The sequence below is a fragment of the Panthera uncia genome, chromosome D1 (assembly GCF_023721935.1).
Source record: "Panthera uncia isolate 11264 chromosome D1, Puncia_PCG_1.0, whole genome shotgun sequence".
Classification (NCBI taxonomy): domain Eukaryota; kingdom Metazoa; phylum Chordata; class Mammalia; order Carnivora; family Felidae; genus Panthera; species Panthera uncia.
In genome coordinates this window covers 66,505,928-66,524,954 of record NC_064808.1, presented here as the reverse complement: position 1 = coordinate 66,524,954, position 19,027 = coordinate 66,505,928, and the positions used below count along the sequence as shown (strand labels likewise).

The 19,027-nt window shown below is 43.9% G+C and overlaps 1 protein-coding gene across 2 annotated transcripts in view; it reads left to right on the top strand.

The window, feature by feature from the left end:
• The window catches only part of ME3 (malic enzyme 3), a 183,716-nt gene that overhangs the window by 73,863 nt on the left and 90,826 nt on the right, over positions 1 to 19,027 (top strand). For both annotated transcript variants that reach the window (XM_049653106.1, XM_049653115.1), the window contains exons 2-3: positions 10,829 to 10,962; positions 14,089 to 14,238. In XM_049653106.1, the coding sequence (XP_049509063.1) occupies positions 10,829 to 10,962; positions 14,089 to 14,238 (284 nt within the window). The remainder of the gene's footprint in view (positions 1 to 10,828; positions 10,963 to 14,088; positions 14,239 to 19,027) is intronic.

Genomic DNA, 19,027 nt, shown 5'->3' with positions numbered 1-19,027 from the left:
TTAGCTCTGGGCATAATGAACAGCATATCCTCCACTTCCGGGAATTTACAGTCTGTTTCTGGATCTGTGATTTTGCACCGATCCTAGAAGTGTGTCTGGGGGGAAGGCCATTCTCAGGTCTGTGTCTGTGAAGACTTCCTGATGCCTGTGTTTCTAAGATCCCCAAATATCCATCCCAGGAATGTGCTCAGGGGCCCTTCACAAACCTGGGATTCAGTGAGAGAATGGCAACCTCAGTCACCCCACTTTCTACCTACAGTAGTCCATGTCACCCTAACTTATAAAAATCCCAAACGGATAGAGTCATGAAGTACTATGCAAAAGGAGGAGGAAACGCCTTCCAGTCCTCTAGCAGCTAATCAGCTTCAACTGTACGGTTTGGGAGCTGGTGGCACACAGCTCTGTCCCAGCTGCTGCAGTGAACGGACGGAGGAAGTGGGTTATGGCATATGCAGTCCGCTTCAAGCGTGATGTAATGATGGTGGAACGGAATCCCTTTACACGTGTGTCTGCTGTCCTTCTTCCATAGTTATACTGGTCAGAGGAAACACGGCTGCATGTGTGTGACGAGCTGAGTACATGATTGCACGGGTACAAGCGCACCTGCTTGCAGACGGGCTGACTGGCCCAGTGCTGACACAGAGGTCCACTCAGCAGTAGCTGAACTGTTAAGGTTCACTGGCTCTATTTGGAGAAGCAGAATAATTTCATCTCCCCTGAAATAAAAGCCAGCTCGATCCACAACCTGTTGAACCTGTTAACTCTCAGGAGCACTTGCCTTGCTTCAAGAGTGTGAATACTGGAAACATATGGACCTGGGTTCTGCTCCTGCTTCTTCCATCAACTCACTTTGTGACCTTGGGCAAATTAATTTACCCCTCTGGCCTCAGTCTCCTAGTCCATAAATGGGGATACTAATCACACGATTGTTAACCCAGGGTTGCTGTGATGATTGGAGATGACAGGTAGAAAGTGCCTGTCTCAGTGCCTGACACAGCCCAGCTGGTGCTCAATAAAAGCTAATGGTTGCTGCTGTTACTGATGATGATACTGCTGTGCTGTAGCCCCACGTGAGCTGCTTTGAAGTGTCTGCTTTTTACCACCCTGAGTTTATTACCTATAATTAATGCTGAAGAAACCAAACAAAAAATACATTTCATTGCTAAACTGTATGACAATGACTCTGAGGGAAGGGGGAGAGCTGTGTGAAATGGGGTGTCAGGGACAGCCTCCTGGAGGAGGGGCCCTGGACTGTGGATTGGGAAATGGAGGAGGGAAGCTGTCAAAGCATAGCGGGCAGGGTACAGATGTGAGTCAGTGCATGGCGGCAGAAAGAGTGTGCCCGTCGGGGCATGGAGAGGATGCACAGAGCAGCCAAGGCAGGAGCCTTGCACAGCCGTGGATGGGCAGTTACATTCGATGTGGTGGCATCACTCCAGCCCCTACTCCTCCAGCCCCTTCTGCCAGACTAGCTCCTGACCACTCTTTAGGGCTTATCTCCAGCATCTGCCAGTGAGGTCTTGTGTGCACCCTGTCCCATGGACACAATAGTAATGATAATAGGGAACAACAGCTAGCACTCACGGAGCACCTCCTATGTGCCGGGACCTGTGCTGAGCATTTTACAGGCATTATTTCATTGAATCCCACAACAGGTGAAAGAGATCAGGGCATGGCTTGCTCAGGGCAGAGTCCCAGAATCTCCATTATATGTTAATCCATGTGACTCCTCTAATAGACTCAGGATGGCAGCAACCAACACCTCTTTCCTTTCAAACTCCCCAGTGTCTAACGTGGTAGTCCTGGCACAAAGTAGGAACTCATAAATGCATGTGGAATGAATGAGAAGAAATTGTCAAGTGTCCAGCAAGGCTCTGGATCCAGAGGCACCAGACAGGTCACCAAGTGGGTTGGGGAGGCCTGCCCTCAGAGAAGCTAAGTCACAAGGCACCGAGCACTGGGAAGCTTGGATCTCTGAACAGCAGGAGGCTGGGTCAGGGGCACAGCCTGAGGGGCTTGCTGCCCCTGAGCCCTGCCATTTGATGATGGGATCTATTCAGACATCTTCTCTCTGAAGTCAGAAAGTTTTGTCCTGAGAACTTAGGCTATGCTGAGCCCATAGGCAGAGTTCAGTAGCTGGGCTAGAGATCATTCAGAGAAGATGGTAAACTAAGTAAAGTTGGGGGTGACAGTTAAAAGATTAACACTGGTACAGCTAGGCACTGACCAATCAAAACAGTCCCAGGCCTTTAGTTCTAGAATAGGGTCTTGAGGCCACCCACTCTGCCAGACATTAACTCCTCGGTCATTGGATCCTGGCGAGGTCCAGAGATGCCCTGAGAGAAGCCAGAGCTGGGAGGTACACTTGGCTGAGGGAGTGGTCAGAGCAGTGGCTCTGTAACAGTAAAAACATTTTAAGAGTAGTAACTGTAGGTCCCTACTCATGTGGGCTGAATACCACAAGGGTATGAGGTTGAACTATAACGAAGAGAGTCAGCCATTTTTAAAAGCCACTTGTTCTATTTTGAGGGCTTTGTTACAATTCGATAATACAATGCATAACTCTTATTTAACCAGGCACACAGAGACTATAATTTCTCAACGTGGTAAAAATGAATAAGGGCCCCACTGTGAACTCCTCCGTGTTGTACAAGCCCTACTTTTACCTCAGGATTCCTGGTATACCTTATGGGAATTATATGACTTTTTGACATACAGATCAAGAGTCTTGAGTGTCAATTAGCAAATTTTATTTATTTTTTAGAGAAATATAAATTCAAATACCTCTCTGCTATGTGCTAGTGAATCATCTTGCGCTAATCCTATTTTGGAGGCCATCATACAGCTAACGTGCCTGAATTTCTGCTTTACAAACTTGTAAATCTGAAGTTGCCTTCACATTAGCTTCAGGATGAAAAGAAGCTTCTAGAAGTATTTTTTTAATCCCTGAAATTACCAGTTGCTAAACAGTCATAATTTTTCCCTCAAATACAAAAGAAGTTGGTGGCAATCAGCCAAGAGAAACACTTAGCCTTGTAGAGAGAAGAGGACTATTATTAAAAGCCACAGCGGTCATTAGCAAAGATGATGTCATAATTCAATGCCTGGGCCTCCCTGGGATCCCCGGGGCCAAGAAGAGACGATCACAGTCTTTACCAAGCCAGTGAACAGTCTCCTGCCTAATGGTGTTTGGTGAAAGTGCTCAGTGTCCAGGGTGGGTGGTTTCCTGCAAAATGATCGGGGACCTCAGTGTTGCACCAGCTTGCAAAGCCGGTGGCCAGCACAGGGGATTTATGAACTGGTGACTTTGGGCTTTGATGAAGAAAAAGTGTGGAATTTTATGTGTGAACAGTACTTTGAGAATTCTTTGTGAGTCATACTTTCAAACACAGTGGAGCCTATCTTAGGATAGAACTTTCTTACACCTCCAGCACATCGGAGAGGGGGGGAACAACTCTTTAGGATTTTCACTAAGCTGAGATGTCTTTATTGCTTTTTAAAAACACTGGAGGAGCCCAGTATTCATGGTTTTAGAGATTACAAAACAAAAACAAAGAGAAAATTGGGAGTAACCAAGGAGTCTAACTTTTATTCACTTCTTTATTTTTCTTTCTTTCTTTCCACTTCTCTGTCACCACCTGTATCCCAACTCACATTTTCTGAGGCCTATCCACCAAGGCCCTGGTAGGGAAATATGGTAATGGCAACACATGAAGCCTGTGATCACATCTTGGTTCTGTCACTTGCCCCTAGTCAATGAAATCATGAAGAAATGATTGGCACCAAATGTGCTCACTGATTGTAAGATGCATCCTAGTTAAGAAGCAATGAAATACAGGCCACAGCTGGGCAACTTCCAGAGCATGATATAACCTCTCTTGATTAGCCATCTCCTCTAGAAAGGTTGTAGAACCTCATCTAGTAGAGGTTGTAAAACCTCCACACAGTGTGGTTGTAAGGATAAGGTAAGATTGGGTATTTATGAGACCCCTTTCTTGGAGCTGATGATGGCAACAATCCTAACATGTGGACGATCAGCATGCGGGCTTGCATCTCCGTCATTACCGAACTCTCTCTAACAGAGCTTGTAATAATCGTAGTAGAGGAGGTATTTTTCAGCTGGCAGGGCAATGCGGGGAGCTCTGGTGTCCAGGGGCTCTGGGGGCAGCTAGACTGCCCTGGGAACAATCTAGCTCTCGCTTACCACGCATAGCCTTCCCCACTTGTGGGAGGAACCTTGCGCTACCTGGGGCTCATTGTGGATGGAGGGCTTAACCAGAGTTGCTCCAGATGCCATCAGCTTCGGATACGATGGCAGCCACACTGACAGAATAAGCAATTAACTAATTAATTAAAAACTGCTCTCAGTCCCCTACAAAACCCCTGTGGAGATTCTGCTCCCTTCCTTGTTGATGTCCTCCACCCGTGGCAGCCACTCAGGAGCTTGCTACTGTCGTCACTCCCAGGACCCTTCATGAGAAAGCCAGGAGCTTCTAGGCTGTGCCGCCCGAGCTCTACACAGAAAAGGTCTTCTTCACACCACATAGGTGGCACTCTATCATGCTGGGATAAAGGTAGGGCAGCTGTGGTCCCCGTGTCTCCCAGTGTCCCTTAGAGAACAGTCCCTGAACTTCGGCCAGCAGACGCTGTCTCCAGAGGGCTTAACAGGCCAGGGAGCAGATTCCGTGACGTCCCACTTGTTCCCCATCTCCCTGCCCGCGCCCAAACCAGAAAAAGCTTGTTTGTGAAAGACTCTGGTAAGAGAATGAAAAGACCAGCCGCATACTCAGAGACATAGTTATAACGTACATGTCTGATACAAGATTTGGATCCAAAACACACAAAGAATTCTTTTAAGACAGCTTTATTGAGTTATAATTCACCCATGTAAAGTGTACATCTTAATGGTTTAGGGTATGTTATTAATTCTTTTTAAAGTTGTGGTAAAGTATAACAAAATTTGCCATTTTAACCATTCTTAAGTGTACAATTAAGTGGCATCAAGTGTATTCACAAAGTTGTCCAACCGTCACCGCTGTCCATTTCCAAAGTTTTTCATCATATCCCAAACAGAAATTCTGTAACCGTTAAGCAATAATTTACCCCCTCTCAGCCCTTAGTAATCTTAATCTACGCTGTCTCTGTGAATTTACCTATTTTGACATTTCATGTAAGTGGAATCCTGTATTTGTCCTTCCATACCTCGCTTATTTCATTTAGCATGTCATTTTCAGGGTTCACCCATGTAGCAGCATGTATCAGAACTTCATTCCTTTTTACACTTGACTAAATCTTCATTGTTCCTGTATACATTTTGTTTATCTCCTCATACGTTGGGTTGATTCCACCTTTTAGCTATTGTGAATAATGCTGCATTGGATGTTGGTGTACAAGTGTCTATTCAAGTCCTTGTTTTCCATTCCTTTGGGTATATATCTGGGTGTGAGTTGCTGGGGTCATCTGGTAATTCTATGTTTAGCTTTGAGGAACTGCTAAACTATTTTTCCATAGAGGCTGCAACACTTTCCATTCGTACCAGCAGTGTATGAGGGTTTTAATTTTTCCACAGCCTCATCAACACTTGTCATTTACTGTTGTTATTACAGCCATTCTAGTGGGTATGAAATGGTATTTCATTGTAGTTTTGATTTGTATTTTCCTAATGATTAATGATGCTGACCGTTTTTCATGTGTTATTGGCCATTTATGTATCTTCTTTGGAGCAATGTATATTCAAGTTATTTATTTGCCCATTTTTCAATTGGGTTGTTTTTTGTTGGTTCTGTTATAGCAATTATTTATAGATTCTAGATATTAAATGCCTTATGTTATTTCCAAATATTTCTCCCATTCTCTAAGTTGTCTTTTCACTTTCTTAATAGTTAGTGTCCTTTTTGCACGAAAGTTTTCAAATGAAGTCTATTTACTTAATTTTTCCTTTGTTACTGGTGCTTTTAATATCACATCGAAGAACTCATAGCTATATCCAAGGTCATGAAGGTTTATCCCTGTGTTTTCTTCCAAGAGTTTTATGATTTTAGCTCTTATACTTAGGTTATTGATCCACTTTTTGTTAATTTTTGTATTGAGTATGAGGTAGGGATCCAACTTTATTCTTTCGCATGTGGAAATCCAGTTATCCCAGCACATGTCTTTAAGAGACTGTTCTTTCCCCCATTGAATGAACTCAGCATTCTTGTCAAAAAGCAATTTGCCGTCAATGTATGAGTTTATTTCTGAACTCTTGATTCTATTCTGTTGATCTATTTATCTATCCTTAGGCTAGTACCCTGTTTGGATTATTGTAGCTTTGTGTTACATTTTAAAATCTTCTTTTTTAAAGATGGTTTTTGGGGGCACCTGGGTGGCTCAGTCAGTTAAGCATCCAACTCTTGATTTCTGCTCAGATCATGACTTCATGGTTCATGAGTACAGAGCCCTGGGTCAGGCTCTGTACTGACAGTACGGAGCCTGCTTGGGATTGTCTCTCTCCTCTCTTTGCCCCTCCCCCATCCATGCACTCTCTCTCTCTCTCTCTCTGTCTCTCTCTCTCTCTCTCTTTCAAAATAAATAAATAAATGAATAAATAAATAAATAAATAAACTTAAAATAATGGTTTTGTTTCCTGTCACACATATAAGTCCTTCATCCATTTTGAGTTTATTTTTGTGAATGGTGTAAGAAAGTGGTCTAGTTTCATTGTCCTGCATGTTGCTGTCCAGCAATTTCTTACTTGACACATCTCCAAAGACAAGGGAATTAAAAGCAAAAATGAACTATTGGGACCTCACGAAGATAAGCTTCTACACAGCAAAGGAAACAATCAACAAAACTAAAAGGCAGCCGATGGAATGGGAAAAGATATTTGCAAATAACATATCGGATAAAGGGCTAGTATCCAGAACCTATAAAGAACTCACCAAACTCAATACCCAAAAAACAAATAATCCAGTGAAGAAATGGGCAGAAGACATGAATAGATACTTCTCTAAAGAAGACATCCAGATGGCCAACAGGCCCATGAAAAGATGCTCAACATCACTCCTCATCAGGGAAATACAAATCAAAACCACATTGAGATACCACCTCATACCAGTTAGAGTGGCTAAAATGAACAAATCAGGAGACTATAGATGGTGGAGAGGGTGTGGAGAAACAGGAACCCTCTTGCACTGTTGGTGGGAATGCAAACTGGCACAGCCACTCTGGAAAAGAGCATGGAGGTTCCTCAAAAAATTAAAAACAGATCTACCCTATTACCCAGCAATAGCACTGCTAGGAATTTACCCAAGGGATAACAGGAGTGCTGATGCCTAGGGGCACTTGTACCCCAATATTTATAGCAGCACTTTCAACAATAGCCAAATTTATGGAAAGAGCCTAAATGTCCATCAACTGATGAATGGATAAAGAAGTTGTGGTTTACATATGGAATACTAGTTGGCAATGAGAAAGTATGAAATGTGGCCATTTGTAGCAACGTGGATGGAACTGGAGAGTGTTATGCTAAGTGAAATAAGCCATACAGAGAAAGACAGATACCATATGTTTTCACTCTTATGTGGATCCTGAGAAACTTAACAGAAGACCATGGGGGGAGGGGAAGGGAAAAAAAAAAAGGTTAGAGAGGGAAAGAGCCAAACCATAAGAGACTCTTAAAAACTGAGAATAAACTGAGGGTTGATGGGGGGTGGGAGGGAGGAGAGGGTGGGTGATGGGTATTGAGGAGGGCACCTGTTGGGATGAGCACTGGGTGTTGTATGGAAATCGATGTGACAATAAATTTCATATTAAAAAATAAATTAAATTAAATTAAATTAAATAATGGTTTTGTTTGTCCAGGGCCCCTTGCTATTGCATATGAATTTGAGGATTGACTTTTCTATTTCTGCAAAAGAGGTTGTTTGAGTTTTGATATGGGTTACATTGAAACTCAGATCAAAGAAATGTTCAAACTTAACATTAGGGAAAACAAGCAAAAAAATGGGCAAAAATCTGAGTAGATACCTCACCAAAAAAGGTACACAGACAGAAAATAAGCATATGAAAAAATGCTCACCATTAATATGTCAATAGAGAGTTACAGATTAAAACTACAATAATATGCCATTACAGTTCTATTACAATGACTAAAATTTAAAAAACTGGCAGTACCAAATGCTAGAAAGGATATGGAGCAATAGAAACTCCATTGCTGCGGTGGGAATGCAAAATAGCACAGCCACTTTAGAAAACAGTTTGGCAGTTTGTGTAAAAAGCTAAACATAGCCTTACCATATGATCTAGCACTTGCACTCCTACGTATTTACTCAATTGATTTGAAAACTTATGTCTGCACAAAAACCTGCACATGAATATTTATAGCAACTTTATTTATATTCACCAAAAACTGGAAGCAACCAAGATGAATAGATAAGCGGAGAAACTAGGGGACAGCCAGACCATGGAATGTCCTCCCATGATGAGAAGAAATGAGTTAGGAAGCCGCAGAAATAGATGGATGAACCTTATGTGCTTCTGGCTAAGTGAAATTAGCCAATCTGGAAAGGCTACATACTGTGTGATTCCAGTTGTGTGACATTCTGGGAAAGATAAAACTGTACAGACAGCCAAAAAATCAGTAGTTGCCAGAGGTCCAGGGGGAGGAAGGGAGGGATGAATAGGTAAAGCACATGGAATATTTAGAGCTGTGAGACTATTTTGCATGATGCCATAATGTTGGATTCAAGACCTTATGCATTTGTCAAAACTCCTACAACTTTACAGTACAAAGAATGGATCTTAGTGTATCCAGATTTTTTTTCCAAATCATTTAATAGGCTACTGGATCAAATGCACACTGTAACATGAGAATGTAACTGTGTTATATCATACATAGATGTATGATACAACCTCAGTGAAGGAGTGGAAGGAAAAGTGCTGACCTAAGTAGCTGTGGAAATAAGTGAAGTTTGGAAGACTAAAGGCAAAAGGAACAGCTTATAAGCACTATAATCTAGTGTATTAAGTTGTTTCCCATGGTGGCATGGGTTAACAATTCTGATACCAAATGTGTATACTGGAATTGAGTAATTAAGTACATGGGTGGCATGTACTTAGTGTTGGGAGCTTAGTCTCTCACTGGTGCAGTAAGAATTTACAGATTAGCAAAGTGATGAGGCTAGAATGATCCATGCAGTAATGGATTAGAGATATTACTATGAAGTTATGTTTAGCTTAATATAGATTCATTTCCTTGCTCTTTTAGCTGAGAGGGACTAGAAACAATAAAACCCCAGTAGTAAGTGGCACATGTATTGAGTAGAGACCAGACCTTGGTTTCCAATGCCATGTTTCAAAGAAGGAATTAGGTCTCCTTGAATGAATGGCTGATTCTAGGACCAGAGCAGGCTATAACATAAAAGGTGATCCTAGATCATCTTGTGCCAGAAAGTAAGAAGTAGATGAAAGAAAGAGAGAGAGAAAGAGATGGAGGGAGGGAGGCAGGAAGAAAGTGAGAGAAAGAAAAGAGAAGAAAAGAAAAAGAAAGAAGGAAGGAAGAGAGAGAAAGAAAGAAAGAGAGGAAGGAAGGAAGAGAAAGAGGGAGTGAGGAGGAAGGAATTAGGGGAATATGTCAAAGGGACACAGGAGCCATCTGAAAGAGTTCCCAATGGCCAAAGCTGGAACAATTTGAGCAACAAAATAAATATTGGATTATAACCCAAAGCATAAAATAAATACGCATGAGTCCATTCTAATATAAATAAATGATTGAATAAATAAATGGGGAGAAGGGACAAATCTTGCATACAGAAGATTCCAAAAAAGGAGTCACTTTACGGTGGAGAACCCTGACAAGCACTACCCAGACAGGTGATCAGGGTCACGATCAAGGTTGATATCAACAGTGATAAATCGTGTTGACAGTGTGTATCTTGATCTGATGTGTAAAATGGCACTTTGTGTCTTCCTTCTAAAAACCCATAACCCCAGTAGAGTCATGAAAAAAACATCAGACATATTCCATAGAAGGGTATTGTATAAAATACATGACCAGTACTCCTCAAAACTCTCAGTCATCAAAAACAAGGAAGGTCTGATAAACTGTCAGACAGAGGAGCCTAAGGAGACATGATCACTAGATGTAGTGTGGGATCCTGCAAAAAGAACAACAGAAAGGGCCATAGGTAAAAACTAAGGAAGGCTATGGGGCACCTGTGGCTCAGTTGGTTGAGTGCCTGAGTCTTGATTCCAACTCAGGTCATGATCCGAGGGTTGTGGGATTGAGTCCTGCATCAGCCTCCACGTTGAGCATGGTGCCTACTTAAGATGCTCTCTCTGCCCCACCCCCCGCCCCTCTTCCCTGCTCATTTGCTCTCTAAAACAAAAAAAACCTCAAGGAAGCCTGAATAAACTATGGCGTTTGCTTCATAATAACATGTCACTATAGGTTCTTGAGCTCTAACAAATGTACTGAAGTGATAGACGATATTAATAATAGAAATTGGCTGAGGGGATATATGGGAACTCTCTGTACTGTCTTCTCATTTTTTCTGTAAATCCAAAATTGTTCTAAAAAATAAAACACATTTAAAAAAAAAAAACCAAAAACTAACCAAAAAAACTGACCACGTAGATATTTTCCTCATTCTTCCGGGAAGAATCTGAAACTCAGAAGAATCCAAGTACTTAGCACAAGATTGCCCGTCATTTAAATGGCAGAGGTGGGATTCAAATGCAGGGCCCACTGTTGAATCAGTGACTTTTGCCTGTCTGTGAATGGAACCTTTCTGTTCTGTAGTTTTACACATATCCCTTCGCGTGTGTGTTTCTTTCTTGTTCTTCCCAGGGGATGGCCTTTACACTTGAAGAAAGGCTGCAGCTTGGAATCCACGGCCTGATTCCCCCCTGCTTCCTGAGCCAGGACGTCCAGCTTCTCCGGATCATGAGATACTATGAGCGGCAGCAGAGCGACCTGGACAAGTCAGTGCCTAGATCTGCTCTCTCTACTCGAGCCACAGGCTGAGCTGTTTCTTGTGGCCCATACAAGGTTCTCTTGGTTCTCTGCAGCAGGGAAAGGCTGAGAGCCCTGAGACATCCCAGACCCAGTCCTGTCTTCCACAGGATGGTGGTCTCCCTGAGGGACAGGGCTTGTTATGATAGAGACACCGTAGACATGTCTTGGGAGAACTGGGAAGGGAGACTGACGTCCAACCAGTGGAATCTGGTTGGGCCTCTGGGAAGTGATGGTATCTGAGTCAGCCAGAGAAGCACTGATGGGACTTCAGCAGACGGCACTGGGGTTCATGGAAGGCATTTCACTCAACAGGGAGAAGGGGAGCAAGGGGGAGAAGGAGAGCAAGGTGGGTCAAGGAAGTGGTACATGGCCCAGGTTCCTACAGTAAGGGGAATGTGTGGGAGAAGAGGGGAAATGCACAATGACACCTCCGAAGGGACCTCAGATGTCGTATGTTAGAGGTTTATGGGAGCCGTTAATAACCCTGCCTCCCCTCTGGGTTCTCCCAGTGGGGGTACTACACGAAGAGCCAAATGAGGGATCATAGGGTCAGCTTTGTCAGTTTTACTAAAGAAGGTGGTGACCTCCCACGTCACATGGCTGTGAATTGGTACAGCCAGGATTTGAACACAGTTCGCTCCAGAGTCTGCTTTTAATTGCTCTGCTGTGCCATAGCTAAGAGGCATTAGAGCTCAGTGGCTGTAAGACTAGACTCTAGTATTAGACTGAGTTCAAATCCTCATTCTATCACTTAACAGCAAAACTTACTCAGCCCCTCTGGTTCATTGCTCATCTGTACCATACCAGTGGTATCTAACTCATAGGGTTATGATAAGGCCTTAAATGCATTAGTATTTGTAATGTGCTCAGAATAGTTACATAGTAACTGTAACTTACAACACTAGGCACTGTGCAAAAGCGTGCAAAAATAAATACAGCGCCTTGCTGGGCTCCGGCAGAAATTTGGGGAGAAGATAAGAGACCCCCCCCAAATATCTGTAGAGCTTCATGGCCAAGACTTTGGGTCATTGATGGTGTGGGTGTCCCCCTCAGCAGGATGTCAAATCCTGCACCTGTCTTCCCATGCTTCCCCCATAGAGTCCATTTTTTCTAAATTGTAGTGAATAATGAAAGCTCTGCTTCCCCCCTTCCCTCTATTCCGGAACAGGTAAACTCTATGGGTATCACTCCCATTAACTCCAAGGCCATACTGCAGCCCAGGTCAAATATTCTTTCCTTCTTGTTTATTCCTCTCAGGGTAACTATGTCACCCTGAAGACCAAACCAGAAAGTACAGGATTAATCCAACCAACAGCATTACACATGTTCTAACTTTGAACAATCTGAACTTCCCCTGTTTGTTAATTTACAAAGAATTAAAGTCTAATGTGAAATCCTTTTTCCTAAGAATTAAAAGTCCTAAACCCTTCCCTGTCCCCAGTTTTTTTCAGCTAGATAGACTTTACTCATATGCCTGGGAAGACATGCCAGGCTCAGGGAGCAGGGGACGTGCCTGATACTGGCTGCTCTACAGGGCTTGCTCCTGATGGTCTGTTGACTCCTCTGACCCACTCATTCCCAGAGTCCCTTATTTCAGCAGGCGCTCAGGGAAATGCTAAGGAAGCTCCCTGGCTTCTTTCCAGTAAGGGTAATGGTATGCTGGTAAATTTATAGTAACTGGTTCTGGGGCATGAGGAGAACACTGATTTATAGCATTGGCCAATTTCCATGATATAAATACTCCCAACCATGACCGATTTCAAGTTATCAACTTGATATCACTGGATGCAGAACTGGGAAGAGATGTGTGCAAATGGCTACTGAGTAAGGGAATGAGCTCAGAACACTAGTAACGAGCTGAGATCCTGGCTACACAAGCAGAAATCCTCCCTTCCTTCTAAAACACTGTTTTTAGTTCTAGATCAGGGCCTTTGGTAGGGAAGAGGCTGAGGCCCCGGGAAGTCACATGACTTCCCCAGAGTCACAATGCTAGTTAACAGCAGAACTGGGGTTCAAACCCAGGACCCTGATACCATGTGAGGGATCATTCCCCTCTGGGTACCTCTCTCCCACCCCATTCCATGCCAGGGCTCAAGTGCCTCCATACTCTCCTACACTGTTGTCCAGAACGGGTGTGATATCAGTAGTCACCAACACCTCACCTTGAATTTCAGCCCTTGGGTTTTTTTCCCCCAGGGTTTTTGCATTTTCAGGACTCTGAATGAAAGGCTTTTTTCCTGGCTTACTGATTTCAGGCTTCAGGGAATAGGTGAGAAAGAGATTTTTTTTGGAGCACACCTCCTGAGGTCAAGTGGTACTCAGCCACTCGGGGAGCTCTGCTTGTGACAGGGACCAGCCCTTTGTAGTGGGAAAGTCCAGCTCTGGTGTGTTCTGTATTTTCCTCGACTCTATGCCACCTCCAGCATATTATTATTTTTTCTTTTTAAATTTTTTTTAATGTTTATTTTTTAGAGAGAGAGAGAAATAGAGACAGCACGAATGGGGGAGGGGCAGAGAGCGAAAGGGAGACACAGAATCTGAAACAGGCTCCAGGCTCTGAACTGTCAGCACAGAGCCTGATGAGGGGCTCGAACTCTGACTGGCAAGATCATGACCTGAGCGAAAGTCAAGAAGCTTAACTGACTGAGCCACCTAAGCGCCCCTATTATTTTTTCATTCAGTAATGTCCACACAGTAATAACATAACTAACCATCTTGCATCATGGTTGTGATTCTGGAGTCAGATTGCTTAAGTTCAAATCCATTTCATTTCTCTGTGCCTTACCCTCCTTATCTATAAAACAGCCAGAATTATAGGACCTACCTCACAAGTCTTTGGGGGTTTTAAATGAGTTAATATAAAATGTTTAGAATAGTGTCTATGCCATGAATAATGATAAGTACTATAAGGCAGACAATATCCTCCACATTTTACAAGAAATGAGACCCATGCTTAGGGGAGATAGTGATTTGCCCATGAACGTGCCATTGTAAGTAGCTGAACGGGAGCCCTGGGTCTTTGCATCAAGGGACCTCTGCTCTGCCACTATGGTGCTCATGTGACCAGTGTGATTCTCGTCTCCCTTTCCAAGGTACATCATTCTCATGACACTCCAGGACCGGAACGAGAAGCTCTTCTACCGAGTGCTGACGTCAGACGTGGAGAAATTCATGCCCATCGTGTACACCCCCACCGTGGGGCTGGCCTGTCAGCACTATGGCCTGACCTTCCGCAGGCCCCGGTGAGCCATCCTGGGGCGTGGGCTCAGGGAGGGGCCGTCTCATGTTGGGGAATCTATTCTTCCCTCTGGCCTTGCTTAATGGGACTCTGGAGGCTATTCCTGGTTGCGCCAAAGGCTCGACAAGACATTTGATCTTAAGCTCTTGCTCAGGAAATTACTCCACGCCCAGAGAAATGAGCTGAGAGAGGGTCTAGCAAGGGAATAACAGAGCCCTTCCATCTCCCAATGATAAATGCTCAACATGTTGTTCAAAGTTGGCCTGAAAGGTATTTCAGATTGTTTTTCTCTCATTATCTACCTACCACCTACCCCATCTCTTGTCATCTCCACAGTGCCGACGGCTCTCTTGCCAGTTCGGGCCAATGAATAATGGAGTGTTGGATACCAAAGACTGAATTCTTTTGCTGACTCAAAGAAGCAGTATTCCTTCATTTGGGCTTGACTCAGATTCCACTTAAAATGTCATTTTATTAGACAAAAATTTGGCACTACAGTTTCTTTCAGAGCCAAAGAATTTAGAGGGCAGTCTTTCTAAAAAGATTGCTTGTGTTTTTTTTTTCATGATGAGTTCAGAATATGTATTTTTAAAAAGGTATAAAAAAGGAAAAATGAGAGTGTTTTCCAAAGATCCTCAGTGCAAGGTGCCTGGTTATTATCAATACATATTTCTAGCACTGCTGATAAAAGACTGGCCTGGGTTTATTATATGTAATCGACCACTGTTTTAGTCTGTGTTAGAATATGTTAAGATACAGTGTGCTGTGCACTGATGTGTAATTTATGTTTGCATAGAATTTATAAATCCTTTGGTATATGAGGAGCATGTAATCATGGATCTAGAACATCTTTTGTTGATTTGGAAAAACATTGTTCCAGTTGTGAAGCCAGCATTTGGGATGAGCCTGCCGCCTGAGCACGTGGAGGCCCTGATGCCGGTTCTTTTCCTCTTCTGGCCCCACTGTCACCTTTGGCCAAGGGCAGTGTGTCATGTCTCATCTTCTTGGGGTGGGGGTGGGGTCCAGCTGTTGAAGCAGACCTGACCTCATCACTCAGAGCAGCCATGGAGTGTCTGAATGGCTCAGTCAGTTAAACGTCTGACTCCTGATTTTGGGCTCGGGTCATGATCTCATGGTTTGTGGGATTGAGCCCTGCCTCAGGCTCTGTGCTGAGCATGGAGCGTGCTCAGGATTTTCTCTCTCTCTCTTCCCCCTCCCCACTCACTCACTGTCTCTGTCTCTCTAAAAACAAAGTAAATAAACTTAAAAAAAAAAAAAGGAGCCATTCTTCTGTAGTCCTATGGGGGGACTGCACCCAGACCCTGTAGCAGTGGTCTTCAACCTGCCTTTTTCAAGAGGAAAGAGACTCCTTTTCTCTTACTCTCATCTGAAACCAGTAGTGGCAGAGACCTTGGGAGCTGCTAGAACATTTCTAAAGGATGTAGGACCCTGTTTACCTGCCAGTTCTTACTCAGAAATGATCCTCCCAGGTCCTCCCTCCTGCAGGGTGCAGGTCAGCTCATTTCCCTCCTCCAAGGCCATCAGCAGCCTCCAAGTCTTAAAGAAACAAGTCCAGCACTTTGATGAAAGTAAGCCTGTCACAGCCCAGCTCTGACCCAGAAATCCCATGCTCTGGCTACACTGATCTGTTCCTCATGTCCAAGTACGTCTGGTGCTCTAATCCTCTGTGCCTTTGCACATGTGTTCCTCTCTGCCTCAGACATCTGCATTCTCTTCTTTCCTTGTTCTCTGTCCATCAGAATTGTTGCTAGCCTTCAAGGTCACCCAAGAGTCAGCTTCTCTGCCCTCCCTGATCCACCAGGGCTGAACTGCTCACTCCTTCCTTTGCCTCCCCCTCAATTCATTACATGTAGTTCCATTCCATAGTTACATTTTTTGTGCTTCATGTTTTTAATTATTTGTATATCAGCCCCCTCTACCAGAACACAGATTTCTTGAGGTGTTAGTCACTATGTCAGATCCATTTGCATATACTAGACCAGTACTTGGCAAGCACTTGACACTGATGGGAAAGTAGCATTGTGTACTGACTAGAAAGAGCTACGTCTTTGCTGTCAGCCCTGACTTTTAGTCTCCTTGACCTTGGGCAATTTCCTTATCCTCTCTCAGCCTTAATTTCAACATTTGTAAAATGAAGGTAATAATACTACCTATATCAACTAGTCATTGTGAGAGTAAAATGTGATGTGTGGATTAGGTATCTGTCATACATGTGAGTGTTTATTTGTCTTCAGTGACTGTTGTAGGAGGAAGGAAAAATTGCTACATGTAGCGTCATACATACACACTTTTACATTTTTAAAAAGAAAATTGAGTCATTGAACATTTAATGAACTCATATGTTTAACTACAGACACAATTGGACTCTTCCAGAACCTACTGTTTCCTGAAGTCCTTCAGCCCTTATGACATGGCTCACTGCCTGTACTGGCTGGCCACTGAGGTCCTGTGGAAATGCAAGGCTATCCCACTCCCAGGCTACAATCTAGATTGTAGATTTGGTTGTTGGTTCCGGATGAACCAGTTACTAGGATCAGGATCCTGCACATACAACAGGTTCTTAAGGTAGACTTTGCCTCCAGAACCCACTCTAGAATCCAGGGAACACACAAAACTGAACTTGAGTTAATGGACACTTATTGATGGAATTTGAAGTAGGGTTCGTGGGCAAATGGCCAAGAAAATTCTTGAGATGTCTTTGGTGCAAAAAGGTGATTTTACTGAAGCACGGGGACAGGACCTGTGGGCAGAAAGAGCTGCACTAGGGTTGTGAGGAACAACTGATTATATACTCTCAAGTTTGTGCAGGGAGGGGAGGTAGAGTAACATAAGTCTCCAAGGAATTTCTGGATGCTGGAAGCAAGGTCTCATAGGACCCTAAAGATTTAGCTATTGTCAAGATAAGATTGCTTTTAGTTTTTAAGGAAGTGTAAACATTAAGGCATTAAGGCAGCCATAAGCTTCTTGGGGAGCGTTACACACTGCATGTCTCTGACATCTATCAGTGGTCTGCAAGCTATGATGAGGGAATTTAATTTGAACTGCATTTCTCTTCCCTTTGTTTCCCTCATCACTGATGGAGCAACTACTAGGTGCTGGGCATCATGTTACATGCTGTGAAATTACCCCCCAAAGAACAAAATATGATTCTTGACCTCAAGCACAGTGAAGGGCCAGGCAATAATGATATAAGTTAAATATAATAAAAGTTTAAAAAATAAGAGATTTAATAGAGACAAAGAATTACAGGAGTCCATGGGAGAGAGAAATTTCTTTTCCCTGGAGGTGGTAGGAATGCTTCACAGAAGAGATGATATTTGAGCTGGTCCCTGAAGGTTGGATAGGAATTCTGTGGGTAAAGAAGAAGGGAATGGCCATTCCAGGAAAGGGCTTGGTATTATAGGTTTTATAGACACCTGGGTGGTCAGCTCACTTGGGTATCTCCCCACCTCCTGTGCCTGGCAAGGAGGGTCAGGGGAGGGGAGATAAGCTTTTACATCCATTGGCTCATAGTGGATCCTCCCAATGTCCTGTCAGGTTAGTCTGGGAACAGTACCTCCATTTCACAGATGAGGAAACTGAGGTGGCCAGAGGAAAGGAACTTGTGTAAGATCTAACTGGTAGTTAGAATTCTGGCTACCAGAGTCAGGGAAAGCCACACCAAAGAGATGACATTTGAGCTGGGCTGTAAAAGATGAAAGCAAAGAATTGAGACAAAAAGCATTTGTTTACAGTGATCCAGGCACACCCTTCTCTCCCTTGCTAGAATGCAAGTCCTCTAGGACCCCACGGTGGGTGAAACAGGAAAATAGAGGGGTAGGAGAATTGGCCAGTGGCTCTGCCCAAAAAGAGGAACGAGCTTGGTCTCCTTCCCACGACACAAGGTGTTTGGAGTCACAGGGAGAGCTGTGTCCACCTGGATTCAGGACCCGTTGGCAGTTCTCCAATGGCTCAGCAATGGAGAGGGGCATGGTGGCAGAGTGGGGGTTCATATGGGTGGAAACAAGGCCCTGCCAACCATTGAGCCCAGAGAACCAGGCCAGCCCTGAGTGAGGGCCGTCAGGGTACTACAGAAGCTGGACACACAGTGGGGAAAACAAGAGTGCCATGGTCCCAGCCCAAGGTGTGCAGTTGAACTGGAGCAGGAAAAAAGCATCATAGTAATGCATAACTGTTTGCTGAAGGTCAGGCACATCCTAAAGTCTTTGCATATTAACTTATTTAATTCTCACAATCCCCTAAGAGGTAGTTACTACTGCCATCCCATTTGTAGATGGGAACACTGAGACACAGAGAAATAACTTGTCCCAAATCACACAGCTCATAACCAGCAAAGCCAGAACTCAGACCCACGCAGTCTGAACTAGAACGTGGACAGGTAACCACCGCACTACACTGCCTGCTGTGGTTTGGGACTGTGCACATTTATTTGGTGGGCATTTAGGGATGGGTGCCCTTGCAGCTGCAGGAATGCTTGATTGCTCAGGACTCTTTGGTGGGGATTGCTACATAACCTTTTCCTGAGCCTCTCCTGGGAGAGAATGATCCAGCTAGGTCCTGAGCCTGAGGCTCTGTGGGGCTGAGGCAGGTGTGGGCAGACTGAACTGTGTTCTTGGATTCTTCCCTCACACTCTTGGTACAGACTTCCCGCATATGTTTTGCACAAACCCTTCTTCAGATGATTACCCAATTAAGCTACTTGACATGTGACAGTCTGAGCTGTTGCACCAGGTTTCCATTTGGCTGCTTTCCAGGTGTTGATTCCACACCTG